The sequence below is a fragment of the Zonotrichia leucophrys genome, chromosome 8 (assembly GCF_028769735.1).
Source record: "Zonotrichia leucophrys gambelii isolate GWCS_2022_RI chromosome 8, RI_Zleu_2.0, whole genome shotgun sequence".
Classification (NCBI taxonomy): Eukaryota; Metazoa; Chordata; class Aves; order Passeriformes; family Passerellidae; genus Zonotrichia; species Zonotrichia leucophrys.
In genome coordinates this window covers 24,535,611-24,553,195 of record NC_088178.1, presented here as the reverse complement: position 1 = coordinate 24,553,195, position 17,585 = coordinate 24,535,611, and the positions used below count along the sequence as shown (strand labels likewise).

General features: G+C 36.5%; 1 protein-coding gene across 2 annotated transcripts in view; it reads left to right on the top strand.

The window, feature by feature from the left end:
* The window catches only part of FAF1 (Fas associated factor 1), a 148,895-nt gene that overhangs the window by 39,769 nt on the left and 91,541 nt on the right, over positions 1 to 17,585 (top strand). For both annotated transcript variants that reach the window (XM_064719667.1, XM_064719668.1), the window contains 3 exons: positions 437 to 528; positions 876 to 964; positions 9,383 to 9,488. In XM_064719667.1, the coding sequence (XP_064575737.1) occupies positions 437 to 528; positions 876 to 964; positions 9,383 to 9,488 (287 nt within the window). The remainder of the gene's footprint in view (positions 1 to 436; positions 529 to 875; positions 965 to 9,382; positions 9,489 to 17,585) is intronic.

Here is a 17,585-nt window from a genome sequence, read left to right as displayed (position 1 = left end):
AATAACTACAGGGGCAGAAGAGCATCAAAATGTACAAAACATTGGAAAAGCTGTCAGAGCAGTCAGTTGTATGAACATTCCAGTTCCTTAGGTCTGGACTAATGCTAATGAAATTTGGTATCAGAAATATGCACCCTCTTTAAGTCTGGTGCTCCAGATAGCACACAGCTGTGTGTCTAATAAATATGGAATATAGAATTACCAATATATATGTCCAAATCATTGAATCTTTGTGTGATTCTCCAATTATTCATGCTTTCTGATTATTTTTTTTAAGCTTCATTTGTCCTTTACTGTTTGAAGAGTATGTTACAAGAAAATCCTTCTCTTAGTAAATTTTTTCCTTGCTCTTGTTTTTTTAAGTACAACTCACTGCTGTTTGAAATAAAGCAGTAAATGTGTATATTTTATATATTTCCTTTGTTTTTCTCTCTAGGAGATATCAAACATATTCTAGAAAATGAACTTCAGATTCCTGCATCTAAAATGCTGTTAAAAGGGTGGAAGACTGGAGATGTAGATGATAGTGTAAGTTTTCAACTGTGTTTTCAGTTAACTGAACTCAGTTTCAAACTGAGCATCTGTGGGTGGGGATTACAATGCAAGAATTGTTAGTTTCAAACAGTGTCAGATGCCTTGGGTGGCACACAAAGAACTCTTAATCTAAAACATTGCAAAATAAAATCAGGACAAATCAGTTTGTGTTTGGTTTGTATAGAATGTTGCCTTCCTACAAAAACGATGTTTTGAAGTAACAAGAATTGTATCTTAAAACAAAATATTTGCTGATACTGTAAATACATACCTATGATTAAAAAAAAACCAAGTCAGAATTGGTGAATGTTTTATATTTATAATGATTTTTCTCCCCTCAGACTGTTTTAAAAAGTCTACACTTGCCAAAAAATAATAGTCTTTATGTTCTAACACCTGACCTGCCTCCTCCTTCTTCAAGTCATTCTGGGTAAGTCTTTTGGCCATAAATTCTATTTGTATGGGTTTGGTTTTTTGTTTTTGTTGTTTTGTGGGGTTTTTTTGTGTTTTTTTATAAAGCCATGTGTATATTTGTAGGAATCTGAAGTCAGAAAATACTAAGAGGTTTCACTGCACTAGTGACTGTTGGGATGAAAAGAAGCTTGTTGGGGTTTTTAAAACTTTGGTGGGGTACATGAACCTCTTAGGTAATACAGAATTTTACATCTGAATTTTACAGATGAGATGACTTTCATTTAACAGAAATCCCTGTGGAAATGAGTGCTGGCCTTGCATAAGTTGCTGCTTTCTGTTGGTCCATTTAATGTATCTCAATCTGTATAAATCATTCCCATCTGTTGACAATTTTCTTTATTAAATGTTTGTTACATTATTTTATTTTGTACTTTTAAAAGATATGTAGGTGAGATGAATAATTAATTGATATAAATTAATATAAATTAATTATTCATTAATAATTAATTAGAATTTATTTCCTTGAATTGAGATGGATATTGGGAATTGAGAAGGATTTATTTTATTACTGATTTGAACACTCAAGAAGTAAGCAGTGAGTGTTCATATGTCACAGAATCACAGAATCATCAAAGCTGGAAGAGACCTTCAAGATTATCTAGTTCAACCCACAATAGTCACCTCTGAAACATATCCCAGGTGCCACATCCAGATATCTCTTGGACACTTCCTGACTCCACCACATCCCTGGGCAACTTTATCCTGTGCTTAACTACTCTTTCAGGGAAAGATATTTTTCTAATACCTAATCTGAACTTGCTGTGGTGCATTTTAAGGCCATTTCCTCCCATCTTTCCACGTGGGACATGGCAGTGGAGATGGACTCATTTTTTTGAGCAGTTTGGAGAGTGAGAATGTCCCCCCTGAGCTGAAGGGTTTCTCCAGGAACAGCCTGGGCTCCCTCAGTCACCTCAGGACTTTCCTCCCCAGCTCCATTCCCATCTCTGGCCCTGCTCCAGCCCCTCCGTGTCCTTCCAGAGCTGAGGGGCCCAGAGCTGGGCACAGCCCCCGAGGTGTGGCCTCAGCAGCACAGGGGACAGTGCTGGTCCTGGTCCTGCACTGCTCCTGCTGAAATAAAACCCAGGTGCCACTGTCCCTCCTGCTGAAATCCAGGTGCCACTGGCCTTCCTGCTGAAATCCAGGTGCCATTGACCTTCCTGCTGAAATCCAGGTGCCACTGGCCCTCCTGCTAAAATAAAATCCAGGTGCCATTGGTCCTCTTGCTGAAGTCTAGGTGCCCCTGGCCCTCCTACTGAAATCCAGGTGCCACTGGCTCTCCTGCTAAAATAAAATCCAGGTGCCACTGGCCCTCCTGCTAAACCAAAATCCAGGTGCCCCTGGCCCTCCTGGCCACCTGGGCACACCTGGCTCGTGTTCAGCCCCTGGCCAGCAGCACCCCCACGTCTCTTTCTGCTGTCAGGGAATATTGCAAAGGTTTGGAAATGAAATGATGTTATATGGAAAATACTATTTTAAAGTAATTAGCAATTTTCTTCCGTGTGCTTCCCTTTCCGGAAGGCGGCCCTGTTTGTTGTTTCCCAGGAAAAATGGGAATTTTCCTCGGTAGCCGCTAGAGGGTGCGCGGGAATTGAGCCTGCCAAGGGAGATGCTCTGGAGCGGTGAGCTCAGGGATGCCTTTGGAATGGGGCAAAATGCACGGATTTCAGCTGGTCCGGAGAGAAATTTGGCTTTCTGCCCTTGTAGGTGATAGGAGAATATTCTGCTGGTGAGAGGAATTCTTGGAGAGTCAATAGAAATTTGTAGCTGCCTTCCTAAGGACTGAAAGTACTTTGTATATTACTAAAAGGTACTTTTTGCACATTAACATGTAGTCTGTGGAAGAATTAAGAATGCTGATATGAATTGTAAAAATAATAATTATAAGAAAAGGAGCATTAAGAGAGGAAAGAATGGCACTGAAACAGAAGGTGGTGTACATGAACTGTATGTGCAAACTGTATTTGTGTGTGAGGACAGTAAGCCATTGTACCTTAGCAGCTATTTGAAGAACAGTTAAAAGACGCTACAGCTGCTAATTTTTTCATTTCCAATTTCACCATTTTCTAGCCAGGTATTGCTGTATATTGTAGTTTGAATGTTTTAATTCTGGAGAGAAAACTGGAGTCTGAAGAGAGTTGTTTATTGCAACTGCAGTAAAGTATATAACAACAAACTGTTTAAAAACAGTTCTTAGCCTTTTTTATTGGATTAATGGTTTTAAAGAACTTCACTTGACAGTAAAATCAAAGTAGTTGTTACCTTTTATAGTTTATATTTGTTTCATAGTGGAGATTAGTTCTGGATATTTTTAAGATAAAAGTTGGTAGCTTTGGGACAGCAAATGGTGCCTAATTAGTGGCTATTTAAACACGGATAATTTGAAGGCTAGATCATCTTCCTGAAGTCATAAATTCTAGATGAAAGGGGAGGCTTGCCTCCAATTAAAGCATCAATGCAGATCAAAACACATCTAATTGAAGCAATGTACCAAACCCAGTTACACTGTTTACTGCCTACTGTTAGGTCAGTTATTATTCAGATTAGTTTGTTACCCACAATTTTTAAAAGCGTCATGCTCACATCTATTATTAATGGATGTTGAGGAACTTTGCCTCTTGCTCTGGGAGTTCATCTGTTGTTTTCTTCAAATGCCTTCTGTTTTGAACTAGAGATAAATAGTTGGGATTTGAATACCTCCAGAAAGTGATATTTGAAAAGCCTGAGATTCCAGTATGTGATATTTTATCTATATGCCCTTCTTAAAAGGAACAGTCTGGCCTCAGCTCTGTAAGATCCAGTTTTTGTCTGTTCTTTATAGTGGGGCAGAACAGTGTCTGAAACATCCTATTCCAACATGAAGGCATTGAAGTTTATTGTGACAGACTGAATGGGCTTAACCCAGAACTGACTGAAAACCAGCATCTAAATGTAATGGCAAAGTGATCCTGCCTTTTAAACAAACAAAAATCTCCTGAGGTATCTTTGTTCATCAGTGGCCTACCTAAAGCTTTTATAGGTAATAGAAACCCAGTGAATTACTACTGCATGCTAGTAAATTGAGGTGGAAAGATTAAATTTAAATGTCGAATACCACCTGTATTATTCCACCCTGCTACCACAATTTCAGCTGGCAAAGCCATACTTATCCATGCACGATATCCAGAACAATAACCATGTGTTCTGTGAGCTGTGGACATAATGAAATCTGATTTCTGGTGAATTCCTGCCTCATCCCAGCAGCTGCAGTAAATCAGCCTTTCCTTCCATGCTTCCCATCATCTCACCTACCTCTGATGCTGCCTCCAGTTGTGTATTTTGCAGCATTTGTGTAATATTTTTCCCCTTGCACAGAGTATCGGCCTGCCCTGCATCTGTTCTCCAGCTCACAGTCAGGTACTATCAAAGGAAAGGAGAAGTCATGTCCTGTGGGTAGTTCTGAGATCACTGGCCAGGGGTCACCTGGATGAGTATAAAATACTGCACTTTTAATGCAGCCTTTTATTGAGCTGGGTGGTAATTTGGGTCCCCTTCCTCCTCCTGGCTGTTGATTTACACCTGGTATTTGAGACCTTTCTAACACTCTGAGACCTCCTTAAAACCAGTGACATTGTCCAAAAGTTACCAGGTAGGAGCAGAAGTTACCAGGTGGGTGGAGAAGAACATGGTTTCCCTTGGAAAGCAATCCTGAAAGGAAAGATGCCAAAGAAAGTCCATCATTCAGCATCCATGGGGTAGATCCCTTGCACCAGCTTTGTCAGATTAGATTAATCCCTTCCTCAGCAATTCCTTCCCTTTGTTGCCTTGGATGCTTCCTGAAGGCTGACAATTCTCTGTTGGGGAAATGGCTTTAGGAGGATACAAGAGGGAAGCGTGAAAAGTGTGAGCTTGGGAGTCTGGCCATGGAACTGGAGCATCCAGATCATCTTTCCTTTCTATTCTGTGTGTTCTGGGAGATATTTTTTATCATTTTTTGTTGCTGTTGTCATTATAATGGATATAATGTATATTATACTTTTTTTGTTATATAGCTGAAAATCAAAGATACTTTATTATACTTGATGAATCACTGGAAAGTTGAAAAGCTTAAAAACCCCAGGTGCATACCATGGATATTATAAGGAATAATGCAATTTTGCTAAGTGATTGTAACTTGTTTAACAAGTGTAATCATCTGTGTGGAAAAGAAAAAACCCACAGATGCCTTTTTTCAAGCAATAGGTCCATATATTGCTGAATGCCTCTGCTTTGGATGATTGCAGAGCAGTGGTGCTGATGTGGTGTCTTGCTGTACGTTATCAACTGTAGCAGAGTGTTAATTAAGAACGATGTAACCTGCAACTCCAATTATTAGTCCTGTCTGTTTAGCTGGACAGGAGCAGTGCCTTGCTTTAGTTACTTTGAAAGCTTCCATAAGAATGGTAAGATTAATGTTTTATTTTCCCATCTGTTCATGAGACAGTTTAAAAATCCTGAAGTTTAAAATGCAATAGAATGTAAACAAAAGGGCTTCTGCTCATTTACATGTTAGCCAGATTTGCTAACTGATTGCTGTTTGAACCTAATCTACCACCTCCTGCTGCATTAGCTACAACAAACATTACATTTACATACTGATTTCTTATTTTGTTTTAATGTAAATAATCTGTAATTACAGTAAATTTGGACTTCTGTTGACATGAGCTTATATAAATCTGTAAGTTTAAAATGGAAATGTTAATTACCTTGTGTCATACCTGTTTATATAAAAATCAGAGGTTTTGGGGGAAATCTCTGTGTGACTGAGAAAGATATTGCATAGTGGGAAATACTGAGTGTATTTCATAAAAACTGGAATGAAAAGGAGCATTTACATATAATTGATGAAGGATTTGCTTATGGTATCAAGTTCTAAAAATTACTAAAATTTCAAAGAAAAATGCTGCTGAAAACTAAAGTATCATGTAAAAAATCAGAGCATTAATGCCATCACTTAACAGCAGATAGGACCAATCTGTTTTTTATATCCAAGTCTCTTGCTAGACCTGGTCAGAGCAATGACTTTGATCTGTTTTCTTTTGTCTATTCTTGAACTTCTTTTTTGGGTGTAGGCAGGGTACCTCAGTTGGAGGATTGGTGCCCAAAAATGCAGATTCCTTTGCCTCTTGTGCTGCACAGTGAGTGCAGAATCATTCAGCTGAGGTAAAATGATTGTAATGGTGTATATCACCTATCAGCAAATGCTTTTCAAAGCTGGGGTTTGCAATAGGGAAAAATGTTCTAGTAACAGTGGCCTACTTTAGTCCCCTTTCCAGAATTTAGTTTTCTTTTCCCTCTAATTAATCCTCACATTAATTGTATTCTCTTAGCACTGGTGGCAACAAAGAAAAAGAAGGAAAAAAATCTGTCTTGTCTTTAATGGGACCTACAGTTTGACCCTGATTTTTTTTTTGCCCTTTTAATATAGCTATTTTATTTGGAAAATTGTAGTGAACTGTAACATTTGTAGGAAAATCCAACAGCTGCAGATAATGAGGCAAAAGTTTTAGTGATGTGTCTTGTATTGTCTTCTCAATATGCTTATGTGGACCTAAAGAGAAATAGAAATAAGCTTCATCTTACTGCCAATGAGAAGTTTCCTTTAAATACTTTCACCTTGTAAAATTCATCATTGCCTTAAAGGCTGAAATACAATTTTTGGGCAAGATGTATTTTGGCCCAAGTAATTTGGGGTAATCTGCATCCCCCTTTGCTGGAGGAAATGATTGTGGGAGGGACAGAGATCTCTGGCTGTGTGTTCACATCAACCCCATCCCACACAGAGGGTGGGCAGTGCTGGCATCAGGTGTGCCATCAATTGTGCCATCAATTGTGCCATCAATTCCTCCTCCCTTTTTCTAGTGGTCACTGTCCAAGCTTTACAGCTGTCAGGCCATGTGGGATTTTGATGTAGGAGCTCCAAGAACTGGAGCAGTTGACCAGTGCATTTCTGTGTAAGCAGAAGTAATATTCCTCAGTTTGTTATTTTTCTGAAGAAAAAGTGAACAATTAACCAAGCACTGCATTTGCTAACACTTTCAAACCTAGTTTCTCCTCATTTTTTTTTATTTTCTTTTTTTTTTTAGCCAGCTTAATTTTCAGCCTCTTTTTTCACTCTGTTTGTCAATGAACATGTGCTGAGAATTTGCTTGTTAACAACATTCAGCTTGTGTTGCTTAGAAATCCCAAAAGTAGAGGTGTCAAAATTGTTAGTTGAAAAATTAAAGCTTTTAATTTTTAGGCGCTTCATTTAAATTTGTTTGAAGATTATTTTTTCCTTTCCAAAATACTTCCTGCTCTCACAAGTGGAAAACTTTTCCTATGAGTGGGTGATTTTTCTTAGCAAGCTGTAATTTGAGTTGTACTGAAGTGTGGGGATCATGCATAACTGGAGAGACTGAGGGTTTGATCAGACTGGCCTGTTTATTCTATGTTTACATCAATTACAGAATGAAAACATGAGTCATATTATCGGTTAGCATCTACAGATTTTGAGATAGAGTCAAAATTAGCTATAACAGAACCTTGTGTGAGTCTGTATGGAATCCAGAGCCATTCACATATGCAGTAATTAATGTTTTCAGAGCAATTAAATATGTCATTTGCCTCCAGTATTCGCTGAAAACAAATAAAAAATCAGAGTCTGAAAAAGCACAGCAGGATATTTTAGTTGCTACTGAACATTTGCCAATAGAAAATATGGTTATGGGGATGCAAAACTTAATAACAATCAAATTAGAATTATCTTTGAAAATAGGCATACAACTTTTCAGGACTCCTCCTTTTATTTTTTTCCCCTCTTTTGAGGGACTGTTAGGTATTTAAAGAATTGTTAGGCCTTTTGTTGAAAATCTTGTGAAAGTACAGAAAACTACATGTTTTGATGACTCCAGTTATATTTGTAGTGTCTCTCATGGACATGATCATACTTAGCACTGGCAATGAGTTGTATTTATTTTCCATATTGGAAAACCATAAATGACAAGAAATAGCACTTCATGATTTTGTTTTGTAGTATGTGATTATTGAGATGTGACTGGAGCCAAATTAGGTTTCCCAGTGAAGATATTTTTGTAAGCTAAATATCCCTGAGATGTTCAAGCAGATTGTTTATCTCTTGCTAAAGCATCCAGTGAGTATTGTATGAGTTCCTTCCATCTGAGCAGCAAACCAGCAGATCAGTAATTCCAGCAGGAGCTAAAACTAACAAATCAGGTCTCAAATGATGGAGGAGTCTTTCTTGTCTTCTTGTATCATGAGATACAGCTGTGCTGGTCTGCATTCAGGATTTGTCCTTTACTGCTAAGAGGAATGGCTTGTTGAAGTGTCATAGAATAGTGAAGGAAAAAACCACAGTCTGTCATTCTTTTAAGTGTATGTGATAAGAAAAAAATAATTGAATGGGCACAATTAAATTTCATATGCCACTGAACGAGTCAAGTCTGCATGAATATTGTTTAGAACCCCAAGGTGTGGTGCAGTGTTGCTGCAGTTTTGCAGCATGTATAAGATTGCACACAGCCATAATTGCTGTGTTTGTAACAGAAGTCCTGCCTTCTGCTTTGAAAAGTAGATATATAGCTTCATAATTTTGTATCTAATTAAGCAATCAGGATGCCTTCTTAATATCCAGATGTTTTACTACTAGGAAAATCAGAAAAAAACCCCAAGTTTGTAACAACATGAAGATATAGTTGCCCTGTTTAAACCGTATCTTAAGATTTTTTTAAAATTTAATTTTTAATTATGTTTTTATTTTTATTAAAACCCTCTGTGAATGTACATTTAAAACAATGTGAGCAGAACTAAATTTTCTAAATGTGCTATACCTACATGAGAAATTTTGCTGCGGTTACTTTTCCAGTTCTAATTAGCTGGGTTTATGTGCTTTAAATGAATCTAAGCAGAAGAATTTCCATTTGGTTTCTGCTTCAGGTAACCCTTGAGAAGCAAGAGCATGCTTTGCCTTGTTCTATTTGCCATCAGTTCTTAATGTGCATCATAGCTTGATATTTGGTCAGGCCATCAATATGCTGACAAGCCCATTATTAATGGCATTAGGAGTGCTAAATACACCCGATGTTTGTGAAGATAATGGGACTCTCTCCATTTTGAAAATATTTAACATTAGATGAGCTTTAAAGGCTGCAGTCACCTTATTAAGGAAGGAGTTCAGGAATGGCCTTTGGTCATTCTCAGCATGCTTCCTTGCATTTAAGAGTGAAAAGAGAGATGATAATGTTGTGCCTGGACTTGTCCATGCAGAGTTTAGGGTACCCTGGGGTTTCTGCATCTAACTGTAAAACAAGCTATAACATGCTTATCCCTGATTTTCCTGTTTTTCTTTCAACCATTTCAGGGCCCTGCAGGAGTCATTAAATCAAAACTTCATGCTGATTGTCACCCATCGAGAAGTCCAGCGGGAGTACAACCTCAACTTCTCAGGAAGCAGTACCATTCAGGAGGTGAGTGCTGCTTCACAGCTGAAGAATAAATGTAGCTCATTATAGCTAATGCCAGCTCTCTTAAAGGGGGTTTGCATAGTCCTGATGGATATTCCTGTGTTTTATTAGTCTTTTTTATTTTCATCAACTGGATCATCAAGATTTGATTAAAGAATTCAGTTATAAAAAGGTGTTCTATTAAATTATACAGAAAGGATGTTTCTTTTTGTATTGTAGTAGCAAAATACACAAACAGCTGTGTATACACAAACAGTTTATTGAGTTATTCAAATTTTATTTTACTTGAAACCCCTTGAAGCTCTCTCTGTCTTCCTTTCCTTTAACCAGCTCCATCTCCATTTTGTGGGCCCCTCAGCCCCTGTGCTGGTTGCTGTTGGGGTGCTGTAATTCTTACTGGCCTGGCAGCCAAATGGTTTTGTGTGCAATGGACGTTGCTGCCGTTCTGTGGAACGGCCAGCAAGGGGTGATATTGGAGAGAACTTCAGCAGAATTAAGTCCTAAAGGAACAAATATCTCTGATGTGACTCTGGACTCTCTGAATTCACAATAAGCAGTCCCTTGCATATTTTTAAAACTCCTTTCCAAGCCCAAAGGTTGTTGTCTAGTGCTGCATGGTGTATCTAATGCCAGATGTTGTGGATGTTATTTTCCATATAACCCACTGCTTTCTGGAAACTTGACAAACAACCTAGAAATGTGAATCTTCAGAATTCACATTACAAAATATTAAGATTAAATGTTTGCTTTTCAAATTAAATGTATGTTTGCTGTTATTGGTCTGACACTTCTCTCAGTCTTTTAGGGTTGAACAGATTTTATTGAAGTTTTTCTTGTTGCATGCTGACATGGTAGACAGAATTAATTTAAGTTCTGTAATATTAACTATGGGAATGATATCTCATACAGCAATGAAAAATGATCACTGTTTTCATTGTGAATCCTGCTATTCTTAAGATTCTGATCTTTCCCTCATTTGAAAGCCTGTTTTCTATTTCTTATGATTAGATATTCTATAGAAAGTTCTGTTTTGCTTTTTGTGGTGATACAAATACACATACTTGAATCAGTTTGACTTTTGAAGGGCTGAGCTTTGACTCTCTATAAAGAATTTGAACATTAATGGAAATAAGTCATCCAAATATGTGGTTTTAATTTTAAAATGGTGAGATTCTAAAAGAAAACACATACATATATATTGTCTGTTTGGTCTGTTATCAATGCTGCATTATTTACTTTGCTGGTGGGTCTTACCTGGCTTAAAGGAACCAGAAAGCAGTGCCAGGGGGATCCAAGCTGCCTTTACATGCACTCAAGTTTTCTTGGTTGTTGGTAATGGCAGGTTATGGTCATCATGTTGCCATATGAAATAAACATAATTTAAAAGTTAATTATTATTTTTCTCTGAAACAACCAAAATAAAAAGCCTATCACCATTTCAACATGAACAGAAAACCTTTCTTTGCCTTTCTTGTATTGAGTGTCACACCCAATAGAGTGTATAAAATTGTGAAGGGGCTAAAATGAAAGGAGCTCCCTGGCCCTTGTGCAGCTGATGCTGAACAGGTGAACGTGTCTGTCTGTGCAAAGGCTCCTGGAAATCCCTGGGGATTTCACTGAGGTAAAAGGCTTGCTGAACATTTGTCTAATTATAGAAAACAAGCACTGTTTTGAATGTTAACTCCCTAATGGCTTCTTAATTTAATTTTTTTTTTCTTTTAGCATAGAGTAATCATTGTAACAAATCTAGGCAGTCCTTGTGGTTTGGAGGAATCGGTGGTATCATTCCTCATATCCTTTGTCTCTGTCCTCTCCAGGGACTGTTAGATTTTTTTTCCTCTTCACTCTCTTGTTCACACTTTAACAAATTAATAGTTTACTTTCCTCCTGGTGTATTTTTGTAACGGTGGAGAAGCTCAGTGATGCAGTTGCCAACCACAAGAGGGCAGGAAGGACTATTCAATTATTACCTAAAAATGCTGCTCAGTGTTTTCAAATTAGCTTCTGGTATATTAACAAAAAGGACTATAATGGCCAAGTTATTGTTTGATTTACAGATAATTGGCATATTGCAGGGAGGAGACTTAATTTCACCCTTTTAAATTAAACAGGGAGATTTAAAAAGACATAAAATATTCATTAATGTTCAGTGATTATAAAGCAGTGGCATATATTTATTCTACCTTTATTACTGTTTCGATGGGAAAATACAGCAAATATTTCAGAAATCGACTTGGCCATACTGACAAGTTGAAATGTTTAAGCAGTGTTAATGCAATCTACTCACACGCCATATCCTATGCAGAAAGATTCAAAATGACTACATCAATTATTAAAAGAAATATTTAAGATTCTAGAAATGTTCTACTTCTTGCCACAGTTGGGTGCAACTGTCTCTCAAGGGCTGCTGGTGCAGTCTGTTGTTGTTATTAGTACTGTGGATTTTAAGGAATAGATTTTTTTTTACCCAAGGGTCTCAAATACCCCCCAGACTCACACCAAAAACTCAACCCCACCACCCTTTCAGAAGGCAGAAATGTTTTGCAGTGCATTAAATGCAAAACCCAGTGAGCTCACAACTGTGCTTTCCTAAACTACTATCTCTGCAGTTCTCTGGTTTTTTATTGTTTAGGATGCATGTTTAATAGTAAATGATATTTGGGTGAATTGTTTTCTCAAAGAAATTGTGTTAAAGGGGAAACCATGTGACAAAAAATTGTCTGAGAGAAGCCTGATGCCGTAGTGCTCAAGTCTGCTTCCAAAATTGATTGCATGTTACTTTAATAGTTGGATTTTGGAAGATCCTTGAAAATGCCTTTGTTTTATTTTTTAACATTCTTTATCAAAATAGCTAACTCTTTACTTATTAAGATCTGTTTTCTCATCTTCAAAATATAAGTTAAATTGTTTTGTGATCATGAACTTATACAGAATCTTTGGAAATGAAATAAAAAAAATAAATGGAACTTCTCAAAAATTCTGTATATTCAATTTAATTTTTTTTTTGAGTTAGGCACGGGAGTAGTTACCTTGGAAAGTTAATAATAACATGATGGTCTAAATTGCAAGTTAATCTGTGTCACAGGTTTCTGACATCAGTTTGTTCTCGTAAAATTGTAATATTAAATTAATTCTGGGCAGATACTGTTCTGGGAAATATCATGGTTACTTTTTTCCATGATCTGCATTTTAAATTGGAAATTGGTAGGTTTTATGCCAGTTAGGAGGCTGTTAATGAATACATTTCCAGTGTATTACATAGTTGTATAAAGACAATTTGACAAATTGAACTCCTAATACAAGACTAAATGGAGTTTTCTGTCTGAAGACTCATTCTTCATTCTGCTACAATAATTTATAAAGGCTGTTTGAAATTGGAGAGATTTTTTAACTTCAGGTTTGAGAAGCTCTGTGCTAAATTATTACAAGGCATTGCCACATTAAAGATAATTTCTTTTCTGTCTATACTTACCAACTTGTTCTCATATAGAAATGAACATTTCCACTATTTTTCATTTTTGCAAGTTGGAGTTTTATTATTTTACAGAAATGAAGGAAAGCCTTCTTCAGAAAGGGAATATTTAAAAGTGTGTTAAAAGCAAGTTTGTGCTCTGATCCTGGAGCAGACGAACTAATTTCTGAAAAACTTAATGGGCTTGAGTTCTTGTCACAATAATGTGCTCTGCACTTTTTGTTTTAATCAGTGACACAGAAAAAAATCAAATATTTTTAACAAACTGGATTGCTCCATTAAAAACAAGGACTTTACATTTGTCTATTTGACTCTTACGATACAGATTTTGAAGCCTTTTTGTGATTCCTGCGTGCAGGATTGCAAAAATATCCAGTGTACACAAGCTGTGGCTGCTAAAGGGTGGATGAGTTAAATATGCAGAGTGCTCAGTCCCCTCACAGATTGGTGATCTTATTTTGTAACTGCTGGAAATTCTAGTTGAGAATACTATGTAAAGCAAGTGCTGGGCACTAGAATTCTTGGTAGAACATAAAATCTGTGCAAACAATGCAGAGAAGATGGGTTTTTAAATACTGGCTGCCTCTGCATAACTGCCTCTGATTTTTATTCCCTTCCTTTAGCCAATAACTTAAGCAGGGCTGCCTGCTCAGCATCCCTGTCACCTGTGCTAGGTAATATATTTGTTCTCTGCTCCCCACAGACTCACTGGCTAAGGTGGAATATGGAGAGCAATGTATCCAATAGCCCTCCAGGCAGGAGGAGGAACTATTTGTGCACACAACTGCCTGGGCTGAGATAAACTGTAAATTCTCTGTTGACAGACCCTAATCAAATCCTTTGTGAGGAATTTCTTTAAACTTTCTTCGCGAGTGGATGAATGTTAAGCAAGATGCAAAATCACCATTATAAACATGCAGGCAGAAGCTTCATTTAAAAGGCCTAAATAAATGTAATATATAAATATAGGTAAGCTGAGAAATTACCTGCAGCAGGCAGAAAAATAATCTGGCTGAACGTCTTGTACCTTTTCCAGATCTGTTTTTTGTGTCTGAACAAAATATTTTCAAGACAGTTGTTGCTGAGTGAGATCATTCAAAGTGAATGTCAGACACTGGCATGGAGACATGAAATGCATGGATAAATAAAGTTACTCTTTTTATTGCTGTAGCAAAATAATTACAATAAAACACATTTACCAGAAATAGACATACCCAAATACGGTAAATATATTAATAATTTCAGAAACAGTTGTTTTGTGTTTTGACATTTTGTGCTTGCTTTAAAATTGTTGAAATCTACTGTTGTAGTAAAAATCAGTACCTAGCACTTTTTGGATTTAATAGGAGTTGCACAAACGTTCTATTGTTGAAATACTCCTAGTATCAGAGAAGCTATTAAAATACATTGCTATACTCATTGTACTCAAGACCTGGATGTTGTTGTGAAATGTGAACATTTAGTTTGTTTTTTAAAGAAATCTGTCATCTTAAAATTATACCCAATTTATAGCAAGTTGTGACAGCACTATACATAATTTAAATGTGACTGTGATTGCCTCAGTGTTCTGCAGTGGTAAATGAGGATGTGCTAGCAAGCCAGGCTTTGACTTTTTCAGTGAGGAGAGAAAAATTTTTAAAAAGCTAAATCAACTTCTCGATTTGTTTTTTGCCTTTGTATTATAGAAAACCAGCACATTCCGAAGGTAAAATGTAATTTAGAACCTGAAAGAAATCCTGATAAACTTTCTGTAAGTGGTCATGTGTTGGGAATTAGATGAAGTTCCTTGGGAAATAAAGAGGAAATACCTTTTAGGTACCTGTTCAACGGTGATAACTTTATTAGGCACTTAAAATGTCTTAATGCCTGACTGAAGAGATCTGTTTAGAAGATAGCCCATTGAAAAAATATAGAAAACTACTTTTCTTTTTCTGCAACAGAAACAGCAATAAGAGATAAAGAAAGGGCACTACTTCTCACTTAATTATGAAACCTAATATATTCCTGACAGAATATGTTTCATAACCTGTAATTTGATTTTGGTGGGTTTGGACGTGCATATCATTAAAGAAACGATCTTCAGTTATTAAAAACTAGTAAACATGGACATTTTTATATGCAAGAAAAGGCAGAGAGTAAATAATTGCACTGGTGACCAATACTGTAATAATCCTGTTTTACAATATGCACTTGACAGGTTGTAATAGTGCTAATTGAAGAGACTAATTCACACTTGCTTCATTCTATTCAAAGGCAAAATCAGCAGCTTGTTTTGCTTTTGACCAGATGGTCCTGATGAACACCTACTGTGCACTTTAAGTGCTTTACTAGAATTACAAAGGCTGGGGGCTGCATCCGACTCAAAATGATTTGAGAAGAGAAAAAAACCTCACTGCTCAATGGATTTGGTGCAACTAAATTAATTCTAGTGGACCCATTACACATTGAGCCCCCTTTTCAAAGTGCTGAGCCTCCTCGTTTGTTCTGTAGCAATGAGAAAGTGAAAGGCAGATTACTGCAAACAGAAATAAAAAAAAAGTGCTGTGAAAAGGAGAAAAGAGGCCTTGAAGCCTTTTCATATCATTTGGGTTTTTCAAGTGCGTTATTTTTGGGGAGGGTGGATGTATGAAAAGCCAATTGGAGTTTTTTTTGTTTTAAAGTGCGCTATTTAAGTACTATGAATATAAAAGCAAGAGCAACAGTTGACTGAGTTTACTGTGGTAAAGCTTTGTGTCCAAGGATGAATCAAATTCATTATAGTCAATGCTTTGTATTTTCATATGAATGTAGGGTTAGTTTCACAAGACTGTGTCTGTTTAGGATAATTATAATTTAATATTTTCCTTTCATAAAGTTATCACTGTAGTTTATCTAAAATTTGCTGAAAGCAAGGTTTTTTTCCTTGCATAAATTTAGAAGCACCCAGAGAGTTTTAAACTCCAAAGGAGGCTGTTTGATTTGCAAGGGAAGGCGAGGCAGGTTCCAATAGCACAGATTATTATAACTAATTAGAAGTCACACATCTGTTAACGTTCAGTTTGTCAGCACTCAGCTTAGTGTGTGTGTGTTTATATCTCTTCTTCTTTTCTTTCCTTCTCTATCTCTATTCCCCTCCATCCATAAGTGTAAGGTGGGTTGGAGAGAAACTCTCAAAGGATAAGGATCAATTTATTTGAATTTGGAAATAATGAGGAGTCATTGTTATAATTTTGGTTATGGGTTTGGCTCTGTAAATGCTCAGTCATGTGAGTTGTCCTTATTTTAGAAGTAATCATGTTGAATTGAAAGGCTTTGCTCATGTAATTTAAGGATGCTAAGGATTTTGGGGATCAAGACCTAATTTAAAACCTTGAATTTTTAAAAAACTGCAATTAAAACCTTTGCTTGCTATTCTGATTTTGAATATTTGCTGTGTTTTACTTTCGGGTTGGTGAATTTTTGTGCAAGGCTTCTATCATAATGCTAGCTATTAAAAAGGTGTTAGCATGAAATGACAAGAAAACCTAAGCAGCTTTATGAACATATTAAACAGCTCTGTCCCCAGCTCCTGTGCTATTTAGAGTGGGAAAGCAGCACTCTGTAGCTAAATAGCTCAGTGCTGTTATCTGTGTGAATTATATTTAGTTGAATAACAAATGAAAAATTCAAGTTAGCATGTTTTTTTGCAATTAAAAAAAATTAATTTACAGCTTGTAAATTAAAGTGGTTTAGAACGCGGTTTAACCTTTCTATCCTGTGTTAACTATAATATGATCACTTCTATTATTGCATGATATACACTTATATTAAAAAAAACACATTCGTTGAATTGCTGATTTGTTTTCAAACAATGAAATTTGTATTTGTGCAAATTATAGTAGGCACAGTGTTCTCTCATGTTTTCTCATCAAACAACCCAATTATACTTATAAATAGTGAGGTGCTAATGAACTGTTGTTCGGGAAAAGTTGATTTTTTTTTTTAACTTGAGTAAGAAAGGAAACACTTCACAATTTTAGAGTGCTTGCTTGGTGAGAAAATATTTGAAAATATTTTACTTATGTAAATCATGTTGGTGCTATCACTTTTAAATACACAACAGAAGCTAATCTAAAATCCCCATCAGTTCATATGGAGCGTAACTACATGCTTGACATTGTAAATTGCTCACTTAATTGGGAACTGAGGATTTACTTATATTCATTAAGTTACAGAAGTTGTTTCCTAAGAGCTGCTATTTCAGCTTGAAGTTTATCTCTGCATTCACTGAATAGAAGGAGGTAATTTTTTGGATAGTTGTGGGGATAAGGATATTTAAAGTAGTGGTTGTGGACTTACAACACCAAAATGGTCAAAAGTATCTTGATTGCAGTGTAATGATGGTGCTGCACTACATTGCTTTGTAATTACTATGCAAAGAAAGCACTCAGTTGCTGTTCCAACTGTGAATTAATAATGTTTTTCTCATCCATAACATCTGAGTGACACGGGCACCATCTCTGTAGTAAACCTGTTCCTTAGGGTTTTTCAGTTCTGTTCCTATATCTGTGTAAAATGTGAATTTGAAAAGTTATCTTTTTGATTTTGTACCAGGAATCGTGGGCATAAATTGGAGAGCCTTGCACTCATTTAAAGGATAAAATGGCCTC